Here is a 26,273-nt window from a genome sequence, read left to right as displayed (position 1 = left end):
GGATGGATGCAAACTGCATTTCATTGCCCTGTACCTGTGCATGTGCAATGACAATAAAGTTGAATTCTATTCTATTCGATTCTATTTTAACTGCTCAGCGCGGCAACCGCACAGCAACAACAACACACAGGGCGCCCTCTGACCCCGGAAGGACACACCGTCGCAGCGAGAGGGCGTCACCCGTCACTATGGCAACATAAACAAAACATAACTGTACAAACAGAATCCCGAACAGCCCTGACCCGCTACAATATGCTGCTGAGAATATAGCCCAGAAGAAGCGTATAGTATAGCTTTTATTTTGGAAAGAGCCATTTCTTTGTAATAAACTCTCTTTTCCAAAGATGAGTGATTCCTCAATCAGATACATGGCTCGCAAAATCGCTAGCCCGACATCCCGGGGCTAGCGATTTTTCCAGTCGGGCTACAAAAATCTATCTCTGCCCTGCCCGTCGGCCTACTGTAGGAAGGAAAAATATATGTCAATGCTTTTGCATTCTTTTGGAAATGTAGCTGGGTAATTATGTCATTGGCATCGATGAGCCACTGTCAATATGTGACATATTGAAATCGCGTTTGAATTCGCGCTTGTTTTTTGCTTTCACTTTGCAATCGCGCGAACTGTGTATAGAGAGCGACAGTACTGATTGGTGAGTGATGATAATTTGCGCACCAATTCCTCTGACATCGTCCTATCAATCGTTAGCTTACTACGCAAACATGACAAGTGAAATCTCCCGCAGCAAGCTTAAACATGTGAGAGGTTGATCGCGCAGAGAATCGCTGAGCGTTATGTGTGTGTGTGTGTAAAAGCAGCAGCATATATATTTTAGTTCTGCTGAGCCAAATAAGACAGGTCAGGGTGAAGGAGTGACAGCCAAAGAAAAGCTTACCACAAAATGGAAACGTTATGACAAATCAGACTATAAGGCAAAAAGAAAGTGCAGCTTTATGGTTTCATGGACAAAATAATTTCTGTGGCTGCAATATGACGAGCTATATAACCGGGGCTGCACATAAGTGGTCCGCAGGTGCGCATTCGCTGTCAAAATAAAAAAAAAACGCGCACAAGATATGAAGTTGCAACACGTGTTTGCATACATACGATTTTCTGGAGGAGGACAGACATTTGTTTAGAACTCTTAAATATGTTGAAGAAGCTCCTTTAAGCAATTACTTTGGTGTTCCTCCACCTCCAAACAAATGTCAGAAGGAGTCCGAACCACAAAAGAAGCGCGTATTCTCGGAAAAGTGGTTGCAGGAGGTGAGCTGGCTTCAAACAAATGATGAACGCACAGAGATGTGGTGCGGAATGTGCCGTGAAAATCCCACTCTAGCAGACAAAAACAGTGCTTTTTATATGGACGCAAACGCGCGTTGCAACTTCTTATCTGGTGCGCGTCTTTTATTTTGACAGCGAATGCGCACATGCGGACCACTTATGTGCACCCGTGTAAATAACATAATGTTCTGCCGGGTGTGTTGTTGGTTTTCTCTCGATTTCTGAGTCGACAAGCGCCTTTGTTACTGGGACCAGTCATTTTAAGAAAGGCTCCCATTAGAACCCATGAGAAATGCAAGAAATGCATTATTGCTCAGTCTGCAATATCTTTCCCAGAATAAACACCAATTGCAAATAACATACTAAAAATAAACCTGAAAAATCTCTTTAGAACAGCGTACTATGTTGCAAAGAGTGAACTACCACTGGCAAAATTTAGCAGTCTTTGCAAACTTCAAAAAGCAAATGGCCTAGATCTTGGTTCCACTTGTCTCTTACCCGTGACTTCAGTGGAAATTTCAAATTCAGGATCTGACACAGACTGATTCATGTCCTACACAGTTCTTACAAGTTCATAGAAATTTCTGTTCAATTAGAACCAAGTATTTGAGTTGATGATTGTAATTTTTATACAATGTTGTAATTTGTTTTTCAACAATTTTTTGATTAATGTTTTGTTTCCTTTACAATATTATACATTAAAGTATAATATTGTAAAGGAAACAAAACATCAATCAAAAAATTGCTGTCTTTTTTATTCGGGCTACTTAAATTTATTTTGGGCTACCAAAAACTGAAGAGTCCCTGCCCGAAGGGCTACCAGGGATTTTCAAATTTTGAGAGCCCTGAGATATATTTATTTTTTTAATTACTTTTGTTTCAGCAACATTAAATTTAAAAACTGTACTTTTGAGTTAAAATATATATTTATAATTTTAATAAATGACAAATTAAAAAGGCATGAACATTTTTTTTGTATCGAAAAAATATCGAACCGTGACACCAAAGTATCGAACCGAACCGAACCGTGAATTTTGTGTATCGTTGCACCCCTAGTTTTTACATAATTCACAATCAAACACCTAACAATAGAAAATAAACCTAAATGACAACTAGGTCTGTGCATTATCATATTCTCTAATATAATACTGGTATATATTTTTAGGTGATATATAAAAATATCATAATGCAATATCATTGCTATAGCAACACCTTGCATTTAAGTTTCCAATGCACTTAACAACGATTCAAGCCCAGCAATGTCTGACAGCAAGAGATGTCAGCCTCCAATGATGATTCAGTACCTAAAAAGATAGCTACTTCAACAACCTCTAACAAAGCACAGCAGTTTTTACAAATGTGCAAGAAAGTTGTTCCTGGTAAAAATGGAAAGAACAAAAATGTTTTCATCACTTGAAGCAAAAAGACTATCAAGTACAACCAGGCTTCAAAAGAAGAGATACGAGTAGCCCAAATGTAAACAAATGATTCCACCATGTGCTAGCACTCGCTAGCACTCGCTAGGTGCATTTACTACTTGCAATTGCTATTTGCACTCCATCTGCACTCCATCCCCCCCATCTGAAAGACATTACAGGCCACCAGCTGGACCCTCTGCAGTTTGCCTACCGGGCAAACAGGTCAGTGGATGATGCAGTGAACATGGGGCTGCATTACATCCTGCAACACCTTGACCACCCGGGAACTTATGCCAGGGTCCTGTTTGTGGACTTTAGTTCGGCTTTTAACACCATTGTGCCTGAACTTCTTTCCTCCAAACTCTCCCAGCTCAGCGTGTCACCAGCTACCTGTCAGTGGATCACCAGCTTCCTGACAGACAGAAAGCAACAAGTGAGGCTGGGGGAGATCACCTCTGAAACCCGGTCCCTCAGTATTGGTGCCCCTCAAGGATGTGTCCTCTCACCACTACTGTTCTCCCTCTACACTAACGACTGCACCTCCAATAACTCTGCTGTCAAACTCCTAAAGTTTGCAGATGACACCACTGTCATTGGCCTCATTCAAGATGGTGATGAGTCTGCATACCGGCAGGAAGTTGAGCGGCTGGTACTCTGGTGCAGTCAGCACAATCTGGAGCTGAACACTCTTAAGACTGTAGAGATGACAGTGGACTTCAGGAGACATCCCTCAACTCTGCTCCCCCTCACCATATCAGACAGCCCTGTGTCAACTGTGAAGACCTTCAAGTTCCTGGGTACCACCATCTCCCAGGACCTGAAGTGGGAGACCAACATCAACTCCATCCTCAAAAAGACCCAGCAGAGGATGTACTTCCTGAGACAACTGGGGAAGTACAGTCTTCCACAGGAGCTGCTGATCCAGTTCTACACTGCGGTCATTGAGTCTGTCCTGTGCTCCTCCATCACAGTCTGGTATGGAGCAGCCACTAAACAGGACAGGAGCAGACTGCAGCGGACTGTACGGGCAGCAGAAAGGATCATCAGCGCCCCCCTGCTCTCCATCCAGGATCTGTACCTCTCAAGAACCAGGAAACGGGCAGGGAAAATCATCGCAGACCCCTCACACCCTGCACACAGACTTTTTGATCTGCTGCCCTCTGGCAGACGGTACAGAAGCCTGCAGACCAGGACCACCCGACACAGGAACAGTTTCTTTCCCCTCGCCATCTCCCTTCTTAACAGTTGACCTGTCACACTTCTCCCACTGCCAGACTGCAACTGCACCTTATGTACATTTTGTAGTATTCATTCCACCTCATTCATTTCTGTATTTTATGTATATAAGTTTAGATTCGTTATTTATAGTTGGTTTACATAGCTTTGTGTATGTATGTGTAATGTGTATATATAGACACTTGTGTGTGTGTGTGTGTGTGTGTGTGTGTGTGTGTGTGTGTGTGTGTGTGTGTGTGTGTGTGTGTGTGTGTGTGTGTGTGAGATTTACATTGCTGTGCTTGAGAGCCACCATCTACCGGAACCAAATTCCCTGTATGTGTCTGCACATATACTTGGCCAATAAACACGATTCTGATTCTGATTCTGATATTTTAAGAAGGGCAAAGAAATCATGATGTAGCTGCATGGTGGCAAAAGAGGGATTTAAAGGGCTGGTTAAAAAAAATTTGACCCAATGTCCAGCTGGTAGAAGGTAAGGTATGAGGTATGAGGTGGGCAATTTAGAATCACCAGTTAACCTGACCATACTAAGTGCATGTCCTTGGACTGTGGGAAGAAGTCTACCAATGCAGAATGTATACAGCAGGAATCACTGTGATGTCTGGGAGTTTTTGTGCCATTTACTGTTTAGTTAGCAAGTGTTAGCAGTGCCTGATTCGCAAATTACCATTGACCACAGCAATCTGCTAGGAACCGAAGCAATCACAAGGAGGTTTTGTTCAGGTCGCACCCTCCTCTGCCAGCTAGCCAGAGAATACACATTGTTCCCAAGCGACCAGGGGCTGCCGGATGGTCATGAATCGGTCTCTGTGTGACTGAAGCTTATAAACTCATTTGATGAGCTGGTTAAGCAAAACATTGGGAATCAGTCAACTAAACCAAGACCTTAAGTTCTGAAAATGATCAAACACTTTTAAAGCATTTTATTAAATATTAAATGACATGTTCTGAATGGTTCCAGCTTCACAGTGTGCACTTTAATTGGATGGATGGACTGATTGTGTCTTACCACTGGTTCACTGTGTGTTCATTAATTCACCAGAAAAAAACAACAACAGGTTCCAACAAGTGAGTTTCGTATAAACTAGATTTTAACCCTCTCGAGGCAGGCGTTGCCGATTTGCAACAGTTAAAAACTAACAACCTCATTACCCCACATACATATTTTATGAGTTTCTTTTACTCAAAAGTACCACTGCAGGACTTGGTTGTGCATTAGCAACAAAAAGTTAATTTTGAGCCTGAGAGGGTTAAATGAGGGTCTCTCAGAAACAAAAGTCAGAAGATGAAGGCCTAGTTCTAGTTAACATTCAACTTCAATGGTGCAGAGACCAAAGTACAGAAACGTTGCCAATCTCTGTTTTAACTGTATGATAACTATGATATTTAGGGTAAGGACCAGGTTTAAGAAAAATAGAGTTGACTGCGTAATCTAACTGCTTTGTTTCTGTAACACAGTTCCAGGATTTCATCAAACCTACAGTTAATCAAACAAGAAGGTAAAAGATAAATCATGGAGGTTAAAAATGTTTGAATACATGTTTGTTTTTTGTTTTTTTTTTACAAATTTCAAGTTTAATTAACTTGTGTATTAAATTAGTTGACTTCCCCCCCCGTGTGCTACAAATTGAAATGCCATTAAGTGAGCAAATACAGACAATACCTGATTAAAACAGCGTCCCTGGATTACTATTTCATAACATTTCTATTTCACAGTCTAAACTGCAGCAGTCTGATGGCATATTAAAGGTGCTGCTGCAAGTGCAAAAAAGTGAACTAAGAGCTGTCAAATGATGTAACTATTTCAGAGCCTTATTGGCTGCTGAAACACTCCACCGACTGCATAACAATGCCCGTGTGTCAGCCCTGATAATGCCACACACACACTTACTCACACACACATAAACAAACAGCACTTCTAAACAGGCCTACGCATACTGATGCACACATGCTCATATTATACATTAACAAACTCAAAAGTTACTCACCAGCAGTGTTGGTCAAGTTACTTGAAAAAAGTAATCAGTAACTAATTACTGATTACTTCCCCCAAAAAGTAATCCTGTTACTTTACTGATTACTTATTTTCAAAAGTAATTAATTACTTAGTTACTTAGTTACTTTTTAAAAACACGATTTACAACCTGAATAGGTAATAAAGCGATAGATCTTTCAGCCCAATTCTACTTTTTCTGCATAATCCATCATACAAAATGTAATCAAATGGAAAAGTCTCTTTTTAAAACTTGTTTTATCAGTTTTAATCTTTAAACTTTATGCATCAAGCAAAAATTAAATTACATGCACCATTCTCTGACTTGAATAAATTAGTTTAACATTTAAACCTATTTTCTGCACATTCCAGCACATAAAATATTTTTTGTGTTTACACTCAGTCCTTCAAATAGATGCAAGTAAAACACAGCAGAAAATAAATTAAGTCAAAGACTCAGCGGTCCTTTTGCTCTATTTTCACCTGTAAAGCAGGAGTAGAGTAGGCGGAGGTTTACCCTGGTGCAGGTGTGTTGCAGCGGTCAGTGGAAGAATCCGCGAGTTTCTCTGTGAGTTTCCCATTACGTCGTTGCGCACTCGGAGCTTGTTTAGGGGTTTTTTCGGTGTAAAAATAAGTTTTCTTCCCACGCACAACAGACACTAATGTTTTTGTCACTTTTTATGGAATCAAACTCAAAGTAAGGTCAGTACTTCCACGCTTTAAACGCTGCACGCTCATACTCTCTCCCGTACTCGATATATGATCCACTGTTAATCTGAACACAGCTGTTTTCACAAAGGTCGCACTCGCTTACGTCACTGTCATGAGACATTCTCGCAAAAAATCACGGTTTTAGTAACGCAGTAACGCAGCGTTCCTACGGGAAAGTAACAGTAATCTAATTACCGTTTTTGCAATAGTAATCCCTTACTTTACTCGTTACTTGAAAAAGTAATCGGATTACAGTAACGCGTTACCTGTAATGCGTTACTGTAATCCGAGATGGGCAGTAAGCAGAGATGGGCAGTAACGCGTTACAGGTAACGCGTTACTGCCCATCTCTGCTCACCAGTGCTTAGATTTACCGTAGATTTGGATGCATAAAACACAACACACACACATGCACACACACACACACTATCCAGCTTGTAGCAACTTCTGCAGCTTGGGGGCAGAGATACCAGCTGTGAACTCTGCACTATGAATTTAAAGACAGAATTCAGCAAATTGAAGCTCAATTACTGCCATGTTGCGAGATATATGATCCATATTCCCTCAGTCCTCTCCTTATTCACTTTTCTCTGCTCCTCTTCTTTTTAGACTCTGCCCCCCGCCTCTCCTTATGTCAATCTCTCTGTCCCTGCACCTTCTTTTGTAATCCAACAGTTTCCTCCTTTCCCCATTAGCATCTCTCTTCTCTCACACTTGTTAAAACAGTTCCCTGTTCTTCTCGCAGGAGAGAGGAGGAAGGCTAAAAATAGCTGTTCCTGAGCTTACTGTTTTTTTGTCTCTAACCTGTATTCCATACATCAGATAATATTTATCCTGAACAACAACCACTCAACATCTTTGTTCCTGACTCTTCTCTGGCACTGCAGCAACTTCCCAAACACACCCCCACTTCTGCCTCTTTACAGACATTTGCAGATGTGTGTGTGTTTGGAGCTGCAACATCAAAAAGTTGCGACAGACTGTTTGTGATGGAAAAATAGCTGCTAAATGGCTAAAACGATTTCTGCGCTCAGGATAAAATCAGTGTGAACTGCAAATGTAAACATGCCTTAAATGCCGCTCTGTATCAGAGCAGTTGGTACTTAAGCAGTGCAAGCATTTAAAATGTTGACAGCTGATGCCACAGGCAAAACTGTTTCTGACACCAGAAATCATGGCAGTTAACACCAATCTATACATAAATAAACGGATATACTAGGGTGAAGACAAATGAATAATCGGCTCAGATGACAGAGAAACCCCCCACTTCCCTCCCACACATACACACACATATACTGGAAGAGCAAATGGCCATCTGGCTGCTATTAAAAGCTAAACTTTTTATGCTGTTTCCTCATTAGTTCAATTCTTTTTGCCAACAACACAGCGATAGGATAAAACGGGCATGGAAGAAGGGGATGAGATACATAAAACAGAAAAAGAAGAGATCAAAATGAAGAGGAAGAAAGCAGTGCATGTGATGCCACAGGGCATAAACAAACTGCTCACTGGCAAAGCTACACAGTAAAATAAACTTCCCCTCAGAAAGCGCTTTAATATCCCAAAATGCTAAAAATATTGCTGCAGCTCAGACAGCAGACAGACAGGGTTTGCCACTTTCCCGGTGTACAAAAGGCTTCAGACCGAGAAAATCTCAAGGCGCTGTTGTGTGAGCAGGACAAAATAATTCAGGAACAGGTTGTTCCCACTATCGGTTCAATCCATTTTTGTTCACCCTGGGAGCAAAACTGCTGATGCAAACTATTTGAAAATAAGATAGAGTGGACAGCAGCATTTTTGAGGTCATACAATGGATATTTCATTGCTTCTTGACTGTCATTGCAGCAAAAACAATGAGTATATATAGAATCCTGAATTGAAATCTGTAGGGAAATTCAATAAAATTTAACTTTCAATGAGAAAAAAAACCTTTTATATATTATTTGGAGAAAAGTCAGCAAACATTTTAAGCAGTTTTAATCAGAACTCAGTGGTGCTTATTTAATTTAAACTTCAAAATCCCTTCTTAAATAAGATGACTGCCAAATGGTAAGAGAAGGACTTTGTTATAACTGGAACAGTCAAAGGAATCAAAAATGCAGGGAAGTCGACAAATATTGCATGCTATATGTAAGACAATAAGTCAGGTTATGTTAATGAATAATTCCACTTACCATCTTTGTCAGCTCTTCTGAAAATCTGTGAACAGAAAGCAAAACACTGACGTCAGTAAGAGTAATTGTGTTGCAGTAATTTGCATGAGGTATAAACAGGAACACTGCACCATTTCAATTCTAAACTATTTGCAAGTCAATGCAACAAATCAATTCAAAAACAATTTCTAAACTATGGTATTCAGTGGAAGCATTACACACAAAAGAGAACAGGGCCCAGTACTGAACCCTGAGGAATGCACTGGAATTTTCCTGAAAATTACTGAAATTGCTTTAAATTAATATCAAGGTCGAGGTCATTGTGAATTCAGAAAACTAATTTCTGGTCAAAAAATCATACAACAATGATGATGAAGGTCCATACATATTTTTGTAAAAAAATATTTATGGAAAAAGGAAATAAATCATTATTTTCATTGTAACAAAATTTTGGACAAAAACTTTTTTTTGGCCAGTATTCAGTGCCGTAATCTACGTGCAAAAGATAAGACTGGGACCATGATTTCCATTTGCTCAGCTAGTGAACAGATAACATTACATGAGTCTGGAAAAAATGAATGAAAACTAAAACTCTGCTGAATTGTGGAAACATAAACAAAAGCAGTTATTCTAAAGTGAGTAAGAGAATGACTAATTCTCTCTCTGCAGCAGAATCCAGACAGCGAATAACTGGTAATAGAAATAATCAGTCTACCATTCACTGTTTTGACTTTTACTTCCAACACGGCCATTATAAGAGAGCTCTGCAGTCCATACACTGAATCCACACAAAGGCTGAATCTGGCACACAAACACACTTTGAAATAAAACGTGTCTAAAACCAGATAAGGTGCAGTGGTGTGCGAAAAGGGTTTGTTAAGAGCCGCAGAAGTGAAAAGTTTATTAGTGCGTAAGAAGATGAAAACATGCAGACACACAAAACGAAGTCACTGATCTGTAGCTGATTGATGATTACTTGCTGTGTGTTTGTGCATCACAGTGAGCGAATTTATAGCTTGAGTGAAAGCTCCTTCCCTGTGTCAGGACTGGTACTCTCATCAGCGTTTCAGAGTGCGATATGAAGCGATCATACTGAGGAGTGCCAGAATTCAGCACAGCGACGAATTGAAAAACACAGAGGGAGATGCGGTGAGGGAGGCACAATGAAATAAGGCAGGCAAGACAGAAAAGAAGAAGACAGTATTAATAATTCTGGCTGTGAGAAACATAACCCAATTTTTAAGGCACGTTTTGTTAGAAACTATAACTACTAAAACATACGGAAGGAAAAGAAAGTGATTCTGTAGGAGGAAAGTGCTTTTACGGGGAGAATAGGGACTCGTTTTCAAAGGTATCCACAGCGGCTAAGAGAGACAAGAAAGGATAGATGTTAAAAGGACCTGTTATGTTCATTTCCAGCTTCATATCTTTATTCTTGACTCTGCAGTAGTCGCAACTGCATGCACAATTGGCTTTTTTTTTTAATCCTCTTTTTAAAAATTTAATTCTAGCCTAAAGCTCCAGTGTTCAAACACTCACTAAAATAAAATGAATAGCTTTCTTTTGAATGGCTGCCCCTTAGAAATAAAAGATTGGTGGAGACTGTGCTCACAGTAAGATTTATATCCCTCAAATGAACAAATCAGGGATGGAAGCTCTCACTGATATCATATGGACCTGGGAGTAGAAAAAACTGAGTTTTCAGGGAGATCTGAAGCCTGGCTTTTGGATTACAGTGATTAGTTGCCCATAATCTGACCTCGTGATTTGATTTTGGCCATGTTTAATCTTAACTTACACCATGCATTATGTGGATGGGATTTGAATGTGTGAAGTAGGCATATTTCTTTTAATCACATTTGAGAACAGAACTGCAGAAATATTTATAAATGTCCTTCTGCAATAACCTTTGCAACTGCCAGGAAAGTTCTAGACTTACTTCATACTTTCCCCAATAACGCTTTGTGTAAATGTCAAAAGAAAAATTTCACTGTTTAAATCAGAATGTATTAAAATGGATGAGCAACCATTTTGATTTCTTCATGGTCTGGCTATTTTTGAAGCAAAAAATGACAGCTGTTCTGTTTCCTGGTGCTATAATGCGAGGATTTTATGCTTTTCCTTATCATATTTAGCATATTTTCTCACATTAGTTGAAATATATAAATGTTAATCAATCCATTAAATGATTTGTAGACTTAGCGGAACAAATAATGAGTTTACAGTATAGTTGCAGCCTTAATTTTAAAAGAATTGAAATAGTGTGGTCAATAATCATGAATGCAATTTGAAAACTTGAGAAAAGGTCCCACTTTTTAGTGCATAAACTGATATATAGATTATTGCACTTACAAGCATGAGGCATGTTAAACTCTAAATAAGTGGTGCATTCACACAGCATTTGCAGCCATCTCAACAGGCCAAAGAGAAAATCATTAACTGCTGAGACAAGTGGCGTTCCAAATGACAAGCTGCTCTGCATTGTTCTGCTTTCCGGCTGCACCCTGGGGTGCACTCAACTCCACAGAAAAAGAGCCAACTCTGGAGCTACTGGAAACAAACAAGCTTGGAGAGGAGGCAAAGTGTTGCGATGAAGAGGCGGTGTGTGCGTGCGCGTTTGTGTGTTTTTGTAAAGAGTCGTAACAGAAACACAGAGTGAGAAGAAAACGAGCGACAGCAGAGGAGAGAAGATCCGGCAAAATAGAAAAAGAAGACAGAGGCAGAGGAGAGTGTTGCATCCATCTCTAACCTTATTAAGAATGTATGTTTCTGGGCAGGGGGAAGGGCAAGAAGGATATGGAGGAAATTAGGTGAGGAGAGAAGGGAAGGAAAAGGAGACAAAGGATGAAAGGAATTTAATGAATAGCGAGAAAGTTACAGTGGGGTTAAGATGCAGGCGAAGACTTGAACAGTAAAGGAAAAACAAGCAGGCTGAGGATCTAATGAGGGAAGCGCTGACCGCAGGCACATGCGCACGTGCAGAGCAATCACTCAAACCACTTTGGTCTCGACTTGTTCACCACAATAATAATGCTGGAGTCAATAATATTGGAAAATGAAGAAACGATTAACATTTCAAAGTTGAAGACGTTGCAGAGGGCTCAAGAGAAAATGCCAGAATGAGTTCACAGCTGATATCAGGAAGTCAGCCACTCTGAGAGAGTATGGCACATTTCTAACAGGGAGTGAGAGGGTGAAAAAACACCGCAAAAAATGAAGCAATCCAACAGGACCTTTAATCAGAAAATGAAATATGAACACATACATGCATATACAATGAAAACGAAGCTCTCCTCAAATATAGATATGACTGCAGCACAGTTTTATTGTTTGCTTGTTCACTTACAAACACTTTTACTGTAACATCTGTCTTAGCGGACAGTTGCTTGGCTCAAAGACGCAGCAAACTAGGTTACACCTCTCACAACATCCTTTACACACAAACACAGACAGAATGAGTTTACTAGGGTTCTAGGATACATTGGTGTACTGGTCTTGATCATAATTAGTTTTCCATGGACCCCCTTCTTTACCACCCTATCAGATTATTTAGGTCTGGGTCAGGATTTTGCATAAGCTGAACTACTTTCTCTCTCTTTTTTTTTACCCTAATAAAGCAGCATCATCAGATCTCCTGGGGAAACATTTACAGCCGCCAAGATGAAAAGTAACCCAATAGTATTGATGAGTTGACCCAAATCAGCACTGCGCTAAGTGCCACTTTTAATGCAGGAAGGCTGCTCAGTTATTAGCTGTCTGATAACAGAAAGGTATTACATCGGGAGTGAGAATACTAAGCAGTGGCTGTAAGGAAGGGATCAATAACAATATGGTAGTAAGACTTTCTCATGAATAATTAAATAGCAGTCATAAAATTGGTGTGAGCATAGCTACTGCACGTTGGACTGACAGTAAAGCCAGGAGTAAAAGTAAAGCTGCCTCTCGACTATAAATGCATGACTTTTATTGGTGATGAAGAGGTGAACAAAGACGCATAAGAGAATATTGCTTAATAAGATGCAATAAAAGTACAGTGAATTTTTTTGGATGGGTCATTCAGGAAAGATATGGAAACTGAGCTCAGCGCGTTGAGGCTGCTCCCGGGCTTCCACATTCATCACCAAAGTGTCAAATCTTCCGCCTACTCTACCAAGCCACGAGTATCTGCGCGTAAGTGCGCACTGCACCGGTCCGTACGCGCTGGATGTCTTCATCCCCAGCACCCACCCGCCCTGCACCCGCCGAACCGGTGCATTTCCATACTCACATCCAAAATAACGGAGATGCCTCTCCGCGGTTCCGGAGCGAAGAACTGCTCCTGAGCCACGGCCACCTCCTCCTTACTGGAGGCGTACTCCCGGCTGGAGATGTTCTTGTTGTCGCTCATTTTGGTGACGATCCAGCGGACGAGCCCGTCGATTCCACCGGGCTGGGCGCCGCTGTTTCCGGACTGCGCTGCCGTTGCGGACTCGCTGTCCTGACCGGCTACGGGGTTCGGCTGCTCGCGGCTTTCTTGGGCTCGAAGTTTGGCTTGTTCTTTGTTCAGCAGTTTGTGGACTCCGTCCCTACAGTAGCGCGCTGCCTGCTCACACATCCTTTTGCTGCGGAGCGCTCATGCTGCGCTCTATGGGGGAGAGAGAACCCCCACCCCCCCTCTTACATCACAGCACCCACCCCAAATCACATCCACCCACCCTACAGAACTACCCCATCTACCCATACGTGCTTGTAGGCGCTGATATTTAACAGCTTTGGAGATTTAAGTGAGTTTATTGCACTTTTTATTTTAGTGTTATTATCAACGCTTTCATATTTACAAGTGCTAAAATGTCTCGCTTCCAGTGCTAATACTTTTCTTACTACAGTGTAAAAACACGGGACTATTTTTTTCATGGTGTTGTAAAATAGCAAAGTTGCAGATCACTTTGAACTATCTGAATCTGACTGGAGATCGTGGCACAGTTTATTCCTTCCACAGTGACAACAGGAGGTGTGGGCCACCAGTTATGTGTGGCAGTGGGTGGATCAGAGGATTTTCCTCATGGAGTAAAAAGGAGTCATTAGCGGATCAGTGTTATGTGACAGCTCTAACCTTTGGTAATGAGCGACTCCCCCAGCTTTGCCCTTTCCGCTGTACTTTTGTCTTCCCCGTAATGTACCATGTGTTTAACAGCACGCAGGGCAGTCTGGATGAATTCAGTCACATTGCAAAGTTAACAAACAGGTTATCGCGATTACCACAAGGAAGTGAAGTCAGGTATGTTATACATCTTGCCCCATCGCTGGAACATAAGAAAGGGTCAATCACTTGACACGATTGCCCCCATGTGGTAAAAAATGTGCAGTGACGTGCGTGGGCAAGTTTTATGCAGGATGTATTGATTATTTAATTATTTAAATCACACAAATACACAACACATTCTGGCAATTAAATGAGTAACATTCTACAGAAAAATAACAAAACATATGAACATCCAGAAATGAAGGCCTAATTTCTTAAGTGCATTCATGTTTACATCTATAGTCAATCTCTCTGCATGTGCACATGTCTCTAAGATAACTTAATACCCTTCAGATAATAAACCCATGAATAGGGCCTCCCGTGGCCCTCGGAGTGCCGACTGGAGATGATCAAGCTGCCTGACCATGGTCCTGGAGAGCCGTCTAGAGAAACCTCAAATGACACCAGGGTTTTTTGGGTCTCTTCGGAATGTTGCGACCTCTTTTGACAGTCAAATGGGAGTTGTCAACCTAGACATGAGCAGGGTTCAAGTTACATCAAATCTGCATAAGAGACGTGTAAATGAAACATAAATTGAATTGAAACACTTTATAGATGCTGAAGATGTGAAAGCTGCATCTAAGACAAGCAGGAGTACAATTTGTCTAAACATAAGCCAGGTTGCACCACTCTGCACACTGCAATCTGTTCCAGGCTAAATTTAAATCATCTTGCTCCGTGTTGGCAATGCTGGCAATGAACCCAGTGTAAATATTTAAAGGAAATAAGCCTTAGTAAAGCATCCCTATTTTTAATAAGTGTATTGGCTGCCTGCAGGCTGTTTGTTTTAGAAGGTTGTAACCATCTTCAGCTTTGTTGATAAGACATTTTTAACTTTCACTCTTTGTTCCGATTGTCTTACAGTGCTGACTTTTGTAAATTCTACTTGCTCTTCACCAGAAGAGAGAACGTGGTGGTCTGCAGGAACACATTCTTGAAGGGGATAATGACGTTCCCAGCGGCTTTGATGCTGAACAGGCTTTGAGGTTTGGGTGGGGAGACAGAACCCTTGTAGGGGAAAGATGTATTCACCACCAATTACTGAAGACAGCCTTAGCTGGCCTCTCATTTACCCCAGCTGATAAGGCTGAAGGGAAAACTGGTAATGCGCTGACATTCTTGTCTACAATAAAGGCCGGACGGTCAGTCTGTAGGACAGAGATAACACAAGGTGTTTCCATGAGAGCAAGTAAATCAACTTTTTGTGTTGACGAATTACAGAGAGCAGATAACAAGGAAGCCTCGGTGATGAATGCTGACACTGACCACATGTACAGTACTGTTGCTAGAATAAATGTACAGAAAGGGAAGAAAGGGCTATTGTTTTTCCACTTTTTACCTTGCAGCAGTACTCTGTTGTGAAGCGTGAGCAGTTGTTAAACATTACAGTGACAGAGTGGCTGCTGCCCAGCAAAGTATTGAAGTCTACAGATTGCTCTGGTGGTGTGGGCAGAGCTCTGAGTCGAAGTGGCCCAGCTCATTGCTGAACAAAGTTAGACGGGCAGTAGACTCACCTGGATGCAGAGGCATGTAATGAACAGTCAAAGAAACCTGTAAAGAAAAGACACACACACATTATGCCCGTAAGAGTCACACAGTTTTTTTTTTTTAATGTGATGGCAGATGTACTCATTATCTACCGTGGATTGTCCTGGCACACTGGGCTGAAGTTGGACGATGATGCCACGACATTTACACTCAGTAGTAAGGCAGGCTGTCTGGGTCAGAGGGTTCTCTACTTCAATAGTGGCCAAAGGCACCTGACGAACAGGTGTCCCCAGCTTGATGGTGGACAGGACTCCTGGAGATGTTGCCTTTGAAGATAACGAGGTAGAACAAATACTCACCTGTCTCATCATTAATGAATGTCACCCAAGGATGAAGATAAAAGGATGATGTGAGAACAAGGCTAAAAAAAAATAGTTATCCAAGTCTGGATGTGTATGCTTGAGTGAACCTTGGTGTTATACTGTCCCTCTGTGTATGTTAAAAAAAACAAAAACATGTCGTAGTCCCTCTTAGCATGGGCAGGGACATCAATAAACTTGATTTCCTTGAGGGACACTGTAGCATCTGGCTTGTCAGGCTTCATTGTCTCTAGACGTACAAGGAACCTGAGAACACAGATGAGGACACTCGTGGCTCTGTTATACATCTGTTGCATAATTTGCCAGGAACTATGGATTTCTATATAAGCACCGAAAAAGCTTTGCTTAACTGGGATCATTTCCTACACTTTACTTTTTACTTTCTGCAAGAAAATTTCAACATGTAAAATTTTGTGTGCTCATCTCAGTTTAGACAACACAGTTGAAACTAGTTAGTGATTTAGCTGCTAAGGAGAGAGATATCACTTAAGAGCAGCTCAAGTGTATATAGTTCCCGACTAAGTGTTTACCCCTGTTGCCTAGAGAGCCAGTTGTGCACAGGGAGCAACACTGTGTGGTGAGTTTTAGCAGAGTTTTAGCACTGTGTGGTGAGTTTGTGGCAGAGAACACAATAGTGTTCGGCAGCTCCCTGCAAGGTGTACAGCACACCTGTCCCATCGGGAAAGTCAGAAAAGGCAGATCCCTGAGGCAAGAGAAAGGATAAACAGAGTAATTAAATTGTTATAGTTACATAGATAGTGTTATTATCTGTAACCTTTTCGATATTAAAAAAGTATTAAATGTACCCAGTTTTTCAAATAAACAATAGATTCTATTTAGATGATGGCTCTTCTACCTGGTGTGTTTTTTTCCAGGAGCAGTCAGTCATAGATCGGTAGAACTCCAATGCTTGCCCTCAGTGACAGGTTTGATGGTGCAACACTGGATTGTGGGGTTGAGGACAGACAGGGTTTGTGTGTGGGAGCACTTACATTACAAGTAGTATTTGATATGTGAAGATAAACTTTCAAGGTCATTATATCATCTTGCTACATTGGATGTTGTCAGGGAGAGAAATCTGATCAAGCGTAGGGTTTTATCTCAAACACAGAAATTAATCTTTGCATTTATGATAAAATTAGATTACCTGTAACTCATTCTCAAGATAACATAACATGAGAAATTTCCTAAAGCCTTTTCTCAGAAGTACTCAGCTAATTGAAACTGACTAATAGTTTTTACAAATCCTTAAATCTGTCAGCAGCTGCTGCCTGTTCCAAATGAGCCGAATCAATGTCTGTCATTACCTGATGCTGGCCTCTAACCAGGCCCAAGTAGTCACAGTGCTGACAAGGCACCTTTTAGATTATATTCCCTCTGGAAAAGCCTCAAAATCAATACCCACATAACTAATCTTTTAGCTTTGTTGAGCGTAAAAAGCTTTCAGTTATGCTGTTGTATCTGTGATACATTCAGAATAAAATCATCATCAACTTAAAACAGCAAATATGTTATTGTTTTCATCATATTAGTCAACACTGTCCTTTTCCCTTTGGCACAAATACAGTGCAGAATGGTGAAAAAAAAGAGTCAAACCTCTTTGCTAGTGGAGGCCGCGATGCAGGAGCCAGTGACAGTAAAGGTGACAGGCGAAGAAGAACCTAAAATTCTCATATTTTGGGCCATTACTCAGCTCCACAGAGGCAAAAGTCGCTTGGAAAGGGAACCTCCATTCCTGGACAGATATATCCATTAGGTGGCATGATGCATAACTCTGCAGGAAAATCCTCTGTTTCCACTTAAACCTGTTAAGGAAAAAGCAAACAGGCAGAAATATATGCAGCTATAATATGTGAAGCATTGTGATAACTGCAGTAACACAATATTGATGTTTCTGAGTGAAGATGTGTTTGTCACTGTTGTCTAATCTTACTGGGCACCAGTGTCACCAGTATTCATCGTAACATTCTTCTTCCTGATCTGGGAACGTTGGGACTACAGCTCCAAAGTAGCTCTCTTCTAGCTGGACTTTGACATCCTGGTAGTTTTACATGAAATAAATTAAGACTATATGATATACAGAGCTAACATTCTTGCTTATAATATAGCATATATAGCAAGTCCTACTTTGTTATAGTATTACTGTCAATATTCAGAATTCATTAGAACTTTTCTCTTTCTGTTTTAAAGGAACTGTGTGAAAATGTACTCCCGATTAGACTTTCGACTACATGATTACAGTATCCAGGGCTGGACTGGGACAAAAAAAAAAAAAATCAGCCCGGGCATTTTGACTAGTGACCGGCCCACCATGGTATTGTAGGAAAAGCCATAAAACCTTTATAATAAACTCAAACCTACACCATCCTCCCTATTCTGGTATTCTAAACAGTACTTAGCAAAAATATAAAAACCAACCTAATTTATAATTACATATAACTAATAGGGTTGCCAACTCCCAGCAAAAAAAGAAAAGAAAAAAAATAGGGAACCACTCCCCCACCCTCTGCCTCAAGATGCTTAATTGACAAAACCAATTTTAATTTAATGCACATATAAAACAAATGCACAGAAATCTATTATTTTTCTCCAGTTATTAAATAGATTCAACATCTTTCTTCAACAGAATTGCAGACTTCATAGATGGTACCTTCCCAAAGGAAAGAATACTATAACTTAGGGTATATACTAGACTTAATATTTACTGATACAATAATGGATTTCTATACATTTTACATAATATGAAAACTTTGGTTGTAAGATTCAGATAATTATTTATTAAAAGCTAGACATTTTAAATGAGAATAAGAAACAAAAGTATTTCTTTGTGCCCCCATTTCCATGTTAATGCTCTACCTGCCCCCCTGGCAAAACTTTGCTAGACCCGCACCTGCACAGTTACCAACTGTCAGCTACACAGAAAGGATCCTGGTGTTATTTGTCTCTCAGAAACAGTTCATAACTTCCCTTCAACTAATTTATGTCAGCTAAAAGGTAAACCCTGTTTCTCCATCACCTGTTCAGCTCTGATGATTCAGTAAGGACATCTCCTGGTTTCATCTTCATGTTTCCCTCTCACCACATATCCAAACGGATATCATGACCAGCAGCTTTACAGCTGTGGCTCCAGCAAACATCAGCTGATACTAGAAATTAATATTAAATAAATTCTAACAACAGCTGATCAAGCTTAAACGTGCTGCTCTTGTTTAGCGCGACATCCGCCGGTTTCCTCTTCCTGGCGCAGAGAGAAAAGCCGATCAGCTGATCATTGATCAGTTTCCTGATTGAATTAGCAACTTTCTAGCTGAAGTCGTACGTGACAAATCGCGTTCCTTTTCACCTAAACTTTAAAGTTCGACTCTGGGCTGTAATTGGTCCAGCCCAGAGTCGATCATGACCAACTGGCCAATCCACCACTATTCATTTATACCGTTAAAAAAAAAAAAAGAAAAGAAATAAAACCCCATCGGCCCATAAAACGAAAAATCACGAGCGGCCCACCGGGCAAGTGCCCGGTATGCCCGATGGCCAGTCCAGCCCTGACAGTATCTGTATTTAACAGGCTACCTGGCAGGAACCTTGGATGGTCAGCAGGGGGTGCAGGAGTCCTACAAACTTCAGCTCAGCAGTGAAGGGAGGAACGCGCTGATGAGGTGAGAAATGGATCTGAACAGCACATGAACCCCTGCTCAACTTCAGCGGCAGTTCACCTGCTGGACTGAAATATAGATCCTGGAAGACAGGGTGACATTAAGTGTTGCTTTAGTGTCCCACTGTTTATGTGTGCGTTGTCTGTGTTGTCTGTTTGCATACCTTTTGATTAACTGGTTTATCTGTGCTGAGCATCAGGGTGCACGAAGGCTACCAGAACCACCTGCTTTTCCCCCTTTTGACCCATTTTCAGAGGACCCAGTTTCACCTTCTTTTGCCTTGGATCCTCAACTTCCAGCTAGGACATAAAGATATCAAATACATATAGATTTTGATATATTTTAAAATCAAATTATGAAGTCAAATGGAGATGCTCAACAGAACATAATTAAGACAGTGAGGAAGGAGAAATCTAAAAGTACGACATCAATACAGTGATCCCGTGGAAAGCTTGATTGTATTAAAACTGTATGTTTCAGGTTACGCTTCATTCATATAAATCTATGTTACAATATTACCCCAAAACTTCCCTCTTAATCCAGTTTCATTAGTGGTGCATATTCAACCAACGTTACTTACTATTGCACTCATGCAGTCTTTCTCCCCTTGATCTCGATGCCTTGGCCAAGTATGTCCACCTGTTTCGTGACACAGCTGTCTAAGGTGAAGGAGGGTTTCATGATACTGACGTGGCTCACGTATCTCCATTAAACCACCAGCCGACAAAACATCTGGCTGGAAGTTCATCTGAAGGACGTCAGTGTTCTTGAACTGGCACTGGAGGCTGAGGAGTGGGAAGGCCAGAAAGTTAGTTTTAGACTGTCAAAATGTTTGAGCTCATGTATTGTTAACACATCAAAAACTGAGACCGTTAATTACAACATTAAATAATTGGGATGAGAAACAGGAAATTGAAAGACTCTATTGTTTCTGGATCCTCCAGGTGACGTAGCTTCCCTGTTGTGGGAAGCTTGGGACAAGATTATGTGACAAGTAGCTGCAGCCACTGTGAAGTGCATCAGACATCAATTATTCAGTTACTGGAATCAACTGGGAAAAAAATGTGAATGTGCATATGTTCCAATTTAACCACTATCCAAATGTCATGCATTGTGTTTGCTGCCCTCTATGAAAGGAATTAAAGACCAGGAGTCGGTCCAGTCAGAAAAGGTTACCAGCTAACAAGCCAGGCAAGAGTGTGAAAACAGCAGCATTTTGAAGAGCCTTTGCTTGAAGAACCTTTAAACTCTTTAACTGTATAATTTAATGAATGAATTGTCAAAAAGTGCTCATTTGAAAGTACCTAAAAACATATTTTTGGACCTTTTTTGTTTGTTTCTTTGTTTGGTTGCTTGTTTTTTAATTAAACTGTCACAGTGAACTGCTAAATTTGAATTGACTGACACTGAAACAGGGGAAAACCAAAGACTGGACACACCTGGTGTGCCTTTCATCTGTGCTCCTTAACATAGGAGTTGCCGGCTCCATGCCAGGACAATAAATGAAGTACTTCCCAAAACTAAACTTGGTAAAGGAGAATTTAAGACTGGGTACTACAGCCTTTTATATCAAAGATAAATGTTGGCGCATGCTTCACCTAATGAGATAAACCAAGAGAGGGATGTGCATTACAAAGAACTGCTTAGAAAGAAGAATTTGATATTGTCACAAGTGACAGGTTCAAACTGTTTGCAGCTCAGCAAATCAGAAAATAAATCATTCAAAACTTAGTTCTACTAGATAATCTATTTTTAAGGTCTCACTTGAATATGGTAACGATTACAATAAAAAATGATCACCTGAAGTGTAAGGTGTTTTCCTTTTTATTTTTTTTCAATAGGTAAATAAGGGTATACTCCAGTAACATCACACTCTGCCAGTATGAATTTTTATTTTGGACTAAATAAATGTTGCTGTTCCTTTAAAGCACATTACCTCAGTAAAAATCCACACTAGCAAATGCTCTGGTGAAAAAAAAAAAAAAATAGCGATGACTGTAGCTGCTTCCCAGCTTCAATGCTAGCTTGTTGTGGTTTTGTAACCAACTACTGCTGCAGTGGAACTGTTAGTTCTAAGTTCACTTCTATAATGAATCTTGAAAACTTTGACACCAGAAAATTAAAGGCGGATTGCTCTGAAATCCCCACCTGTGAACACACAGGATGTGTCATGTGACTGTCGTGTTTTAAGTTCGCATTTAAAGGAAGCTGACTCTAAATGTGGCTATGTGCTCATTTCATTTGTTTCATTACAGTGTGCTGACCTTCCCAAAGTCCAGAATTTCTTGGTGGTTGGGGACAATGTTTTTGAGGCCCCCCTCATAGTGAAACAATGTGACTTTTCTTCACCCTCACATATCCTCACAGGAAGGTGTGAAGGACACTACTAATGGCAACCTGCACCAAAAATTTAACAAAATGCTATGAGGGAGAAAACAAAGCTATCTGTATATATGAAAGTATTTGAATTTAATTAGGTTCAGTGTCATTAACCTGTCTGTTGGGGGGCACTGTGCCAGCCATGGGCCACAAAACACAAACTGATGAAGGAACCACAGAGAAATGCAAGGGGTCTTCCTTTCCATTCACAAGACTGACGGCCTATTCCACTTTTTGTCCTTCACAAGCACATGAGCACAATTCAAAATAACCTACAGAGTTCAATAGAATCACTCTTCAAAATAAACGTAACCAATAAAAGTAAAATAAGAAAATGCTAGGAAAGCACACTGATCCCTGCATAAAATAAGGTTTCGATTTATTATGTCTATATGTGTTCATTAACATTCAGCTTCAGGTTGGCTCTTTGCACCACATTATGCTCTGGAGAGGAAAAATGTCAAAAATAAGAAATCGCTGTGTTTATTGTGCAACATAAAAATGGAATATTGTTTTAAAACTCAAGCCAAATGATAGGCTAAAGATAGATTCAAGTATATTTTCCATGCATTAATAGAAGTGGAAAAAACAGAAGAAACCAAGTCAACATCAATATATCAAAATAACTTAGGTGTCAGTAAAGAAAGTATACTGGTTTAAAGTGTACAAGTGAACACTGGAATATGATGAGGCTAATTAATTACTATTATAGGTTTTTCACATAGAAAGGCTTACCCACTAGTTTTCAGTGCATTTGTTGAACTAAAATAAGATTAAATTTGATCTAAAGTGTTGCAGATAGTTCAGTTCAGATCACCATTAGATGATACTGAGCAGGCAAACTTCACTGTCTAAAATGTTGGTGATTCAGTGAACAGGGTTGTATTAAAACTGTTTCAGCTTTGTTTTCAGAATGCCAAAGTAAAATGACTGTAAAAACACACGGTTTTCAAAGGCTGGCTTCTTTACTGTGCTGTTGCTACTCTGAATAATGTACCACAGTGAACAGGCCTTAATTCTTAACCTCAGTAATAACACTAACAATACTTAATGGGAAGGGAACAAGGCACAAATTAAAGTAATATCAACCTCTTTATTTGTGCATGAGCTCCTATTAATTAATTAAATGAAGAGGAGATGCAGTTTATTGTAGGCAGATTCAAGCTTTACCTGAGGGAAGCTGTGTGGAGTTAATGGAGATGTTATTACTCCCAAGACCAGCTTTGAGGTTGAACACACCATGTTTATCCAGCATGTCAATCTGGACCTACACACAATTTCAGAAAGTACATTTATTCACAAAAGTCTACCAAGCCTGTGTGTTACACTCATGAGTGTGTTGTAAAGATTTCATTTATTTATATCTTGGTTTTCTTGTATTTAAAGCAAGTAAACAGATTTATAAAAAAAAAAATTGTAAGAACTGAACAAAGTATCTCATCTCACCTCACCTGGTACATTTCCATTGTTTAACAGCGCCAGAGACAGTGTATGTCTACACCCAACAAGTACCCAGCCTGAAGTGCAACACTGGGCCTCCTTCAGTGTTTCTCAGAGCTGGCCGTACCGCACAAACACTGGTGCCTTATCCTAGAAGCTCAAACTGCAGCACCTTGTTCCTAATGGTGGATGTAATTCTGAATGCAGCTGAGTAAAGAAAGCATGAAGTCAGCAGGAGCAAACAAGAGGTGCTACTACTAAGTAAGAGAGTGCCAAGAGAGGTGAATATCCATAGGAAGAGTAAAGACAACACCACAGTAGCAGTCACATAGTTGTTTACCTGCTACTTTCCTCCACTTGGGTGTTTGAGGTGTGAAGGTAACAACAGCAAAGGCGTACCACTGGCTGGGAAAGCTCAGTGTTGTTGTAGGCATATCAAACACCTCAATTTGTCCAATTAGCTAAAAAATACATTTGATTTTTAGCTAATTGGATCAAATTTCTTTATACTGTACCATAATGAGAGATAGTCCTGTATACGTTTATCCATGAGATTTTAAATGCCTCACCTTGGGCCCAACACTTTTGATGGCTAAGATGAGCATACAGGGGAACTTGCTGCTGTTGGCGAGTTTGAAGCGAGCTTGGCTGGTTTGAATATTGTTGAAGATAAATTTGTTTTCATCCTGTAAAAAGACAGATTCAACATTGCAAAACTGCTCAGAGGTAAGATGGCTACTGCTGGGGCACAGATGGTTTTCCTCAAAGATGGAGGCCATGTCTAACACTATGCCTGGAAACAAAAAGCGAAAACAGAGATAAATTATCCGTTTAGGCGACAGTAGTCAAAGAGCAATGAGCTTAAATTCAATGACAAATACCATTGTCATTCACTTTTACTTTTGATCTAGAGTCCTTTAAATCCGCCTGCAGTAAGCATAGAACTGACTCTGGTCAAGTTCACCAATCAATTGAGAATCATACAGCTCTCACCTGGCTTGCATACTTGAGGCAGCAGTCTGTACAGTCTGCATTCAGGATGATCTGAGGGGTCACGCCCAGTGATGTCAATGAGCAAATCCTGGTTATAGCTGCCTAGCTGTTCAGCTGCACAGTCCACTGTCACCAGCTGCTGAGACCCTGGCTGTAGGCTCCCAGTGCAGGGAGACAATGAGAATACACCCAGGCTGAGGTGAGTCTAGAATGAACACACACGCACACACACACACACGGAAGAAAGAAGAAGAATGGAGAGGTGAGGTGAGGAGAGTCCTGGAAAATATTTGGTTACCAGGGTAACCGTGGTTCCTTGAAAAATGAGCACTGTGTTGTCAGAAGGAATTTCCATATTTTAATGAGACACTGAGGAAGCTTTCAATGAGAACAAAAAATAACAAAATTAATCTAATTTAATGTCAAACAGCACAATCAGTGGATGGACTGTTTGCTTGGTGAAAAAAAGAGAAAAAGGAAACACCAAAGACAGTTTTGGTGTTATTTATATTTATATTATAAATATTTTACAAAACAATTAGAAAAATATAATATATAAATAGTTTTGTAATCAGATTCACAGACCTTTTCAAAGCACACGCTTTGATTTGATAGTCATTAACAGGAACTATGGGGTTGAAACCAATGATATTAATCGTGGCTCAGTTTCTGTAATTACAGTTATTGTTTTTTCTAATATATCTCAAAATCACTTTTTCTTTTTGTCCCTTGTTCTGCTGTAACAAGCGTGGGATTAAATAAAGACCCGCGTCTGATGCTGTGAAATAGTGTTTCTCTTGTGCAAAAACTCAAATGAGTTTGATCAATTAAAACACAAAAAAAATCAGGATTGTTTTATGATTATTCATGATTTAATTACACAAGGCTGAATAATCTCAAAATGACAAACAGTGCAATTATGGCCAAAACAAATACACAGGTTAACGTGTTATCCTCCATCACTGCTGTAAAATTCACCAATAGTTTCTCAACTGTAGAAAAATCTGGAAAGACTCTTGTGGCGCTGGAAAGACTAGACCTCCCTGAAAGGTTTTTTCCTGTTATTGTGTTATGTGGACAAAAAAAAACAAAAACAAAAAGCCCCAAATTATTAGGATTACATTAACACTTAATCATTAACATTATGAAAACTATAATGCTTCAGCACTATAAACTTCTTTTCACGGACAACGGGGGAGGTATTTCAGAGTTAGTAGTGGGGCAAAATATCTCTTCGAAATTAACTAACTCATCAAATCTCGGGAATACACGATTTTGAAAGCCCAGACACTATATTATCAGACAAACCTTTTTGACAGGAGAAAAAAAATTAATAAACAAATGTTTGCATGAAAAAAAAAGAAAAAAAAGAATTCTACTTAATGACAGCTAAAAGAACGATTTAATTACTATACACTCATGGGCAGTATATATCTATATCTATAATAAAAACAGTATGCAGATTAGTAACACAGCCTATTGTTACCAATCTACGTTAGTACATTATATTAGATATTAACATCAAAACGAATAAGTAACCTAAACTATAAAATAAGCAATATGGAGTTTAAACAATTACATTTCCACACAGTTTGGGCCACCCTTGTATCTTGTATCTATGGAGAGAACAAAAAATATCCGCTGCATATTATAAACATAAGTTAGAAAGGTAGCAAGAAATACAATTTGATAAATTCAGTTCTAAATGTGATTATTTTATATTGTTTCTGTACTTCTAAAAATATTATATCAGAGATAACAGTAAGAATCAAGTCTTCACCTAATGAAAGTATACTGGGCTTAAACCTTGATAGTTGTTGCTTACAGTTTCTCCTCCTCTCCCAGTGTTGGGTTCAATCACCT

At 39.9% G+C, this 26,273-nt stretch overlaps 1 protein-coding gene and 1 long non-coding RNA gene across 3 annotated transcripts in view; both read right to left on the bottom strand.

Annotated features, from left to right (window-relative positions):
- Positions 1-13,435, bottom strand: part of necab2 (N-terminal EF-hand calcium binding protein 2) — a 149,845-nt gene extending 136,410 nt beyond the window's left edge. For both annotated transcript variants that reach the window (XM_040035152.1, XM_040035162.1), the window contains exons 1-2: positions 13,064-13,435; positions 8,818-8,842 (exon numbers count right to left, since the gene is read on the bottom strand). In XM_040035152.1, the coding sequence (XP_039891086.1) occupies positions 8,818-8,842; positions 13,064-13,390 (352 nt within the window). In that variant the 5' untranslated portion in view covers positions 13,391-13,435. The remainder of the gene's footprint in view (positions 1-8,817; positions 8,843-13,063) is intronic.
- A 5,987-nt stretch (positions 13,436-19,422) lies between these two features.
- Positions 19,423-24,804, bottom strand: LOC120735661. Its single transcript, XR_005696324.1, has 7 exons — positions 24,411-24,804; positions 23,987-24,210; positions 23,429-23,624; positions 23,148-23,244; positions 20,179-20,383; positions 19,762-19,897; positions 19,423-19,680 (listed from the first exon to the last, which is right to left on the bottom strand). It is a non-coding gene; the product is annotated as an uncharacterized LOC120735661 (long non-coding RNA).
- Positions 24,805-26,273: the final 1,469 nt, after the last annotated feature.

The sequence above is a fragment of the Simochromis diagramma genome, unplaced genomic scaffold (assembly GCF_900408965.1).
Source record: "Simochromis diagramma unplaced genomic scaffold, fSimDia1.1 OVJJ01000333.1, whole genome shotgun sequence".
Lineage (NCBI taxonomy): Eukaryota > Metazoa > Chordata > Actinopteri > Cichliformes > Cichlidae > Simochromis > Simochromis diagramma.
The sequence above is the reverse complement of the archived record's forward strand: the minus strand, read 5'-3'. Positions and strand labels throughout refer to the sequence as shown.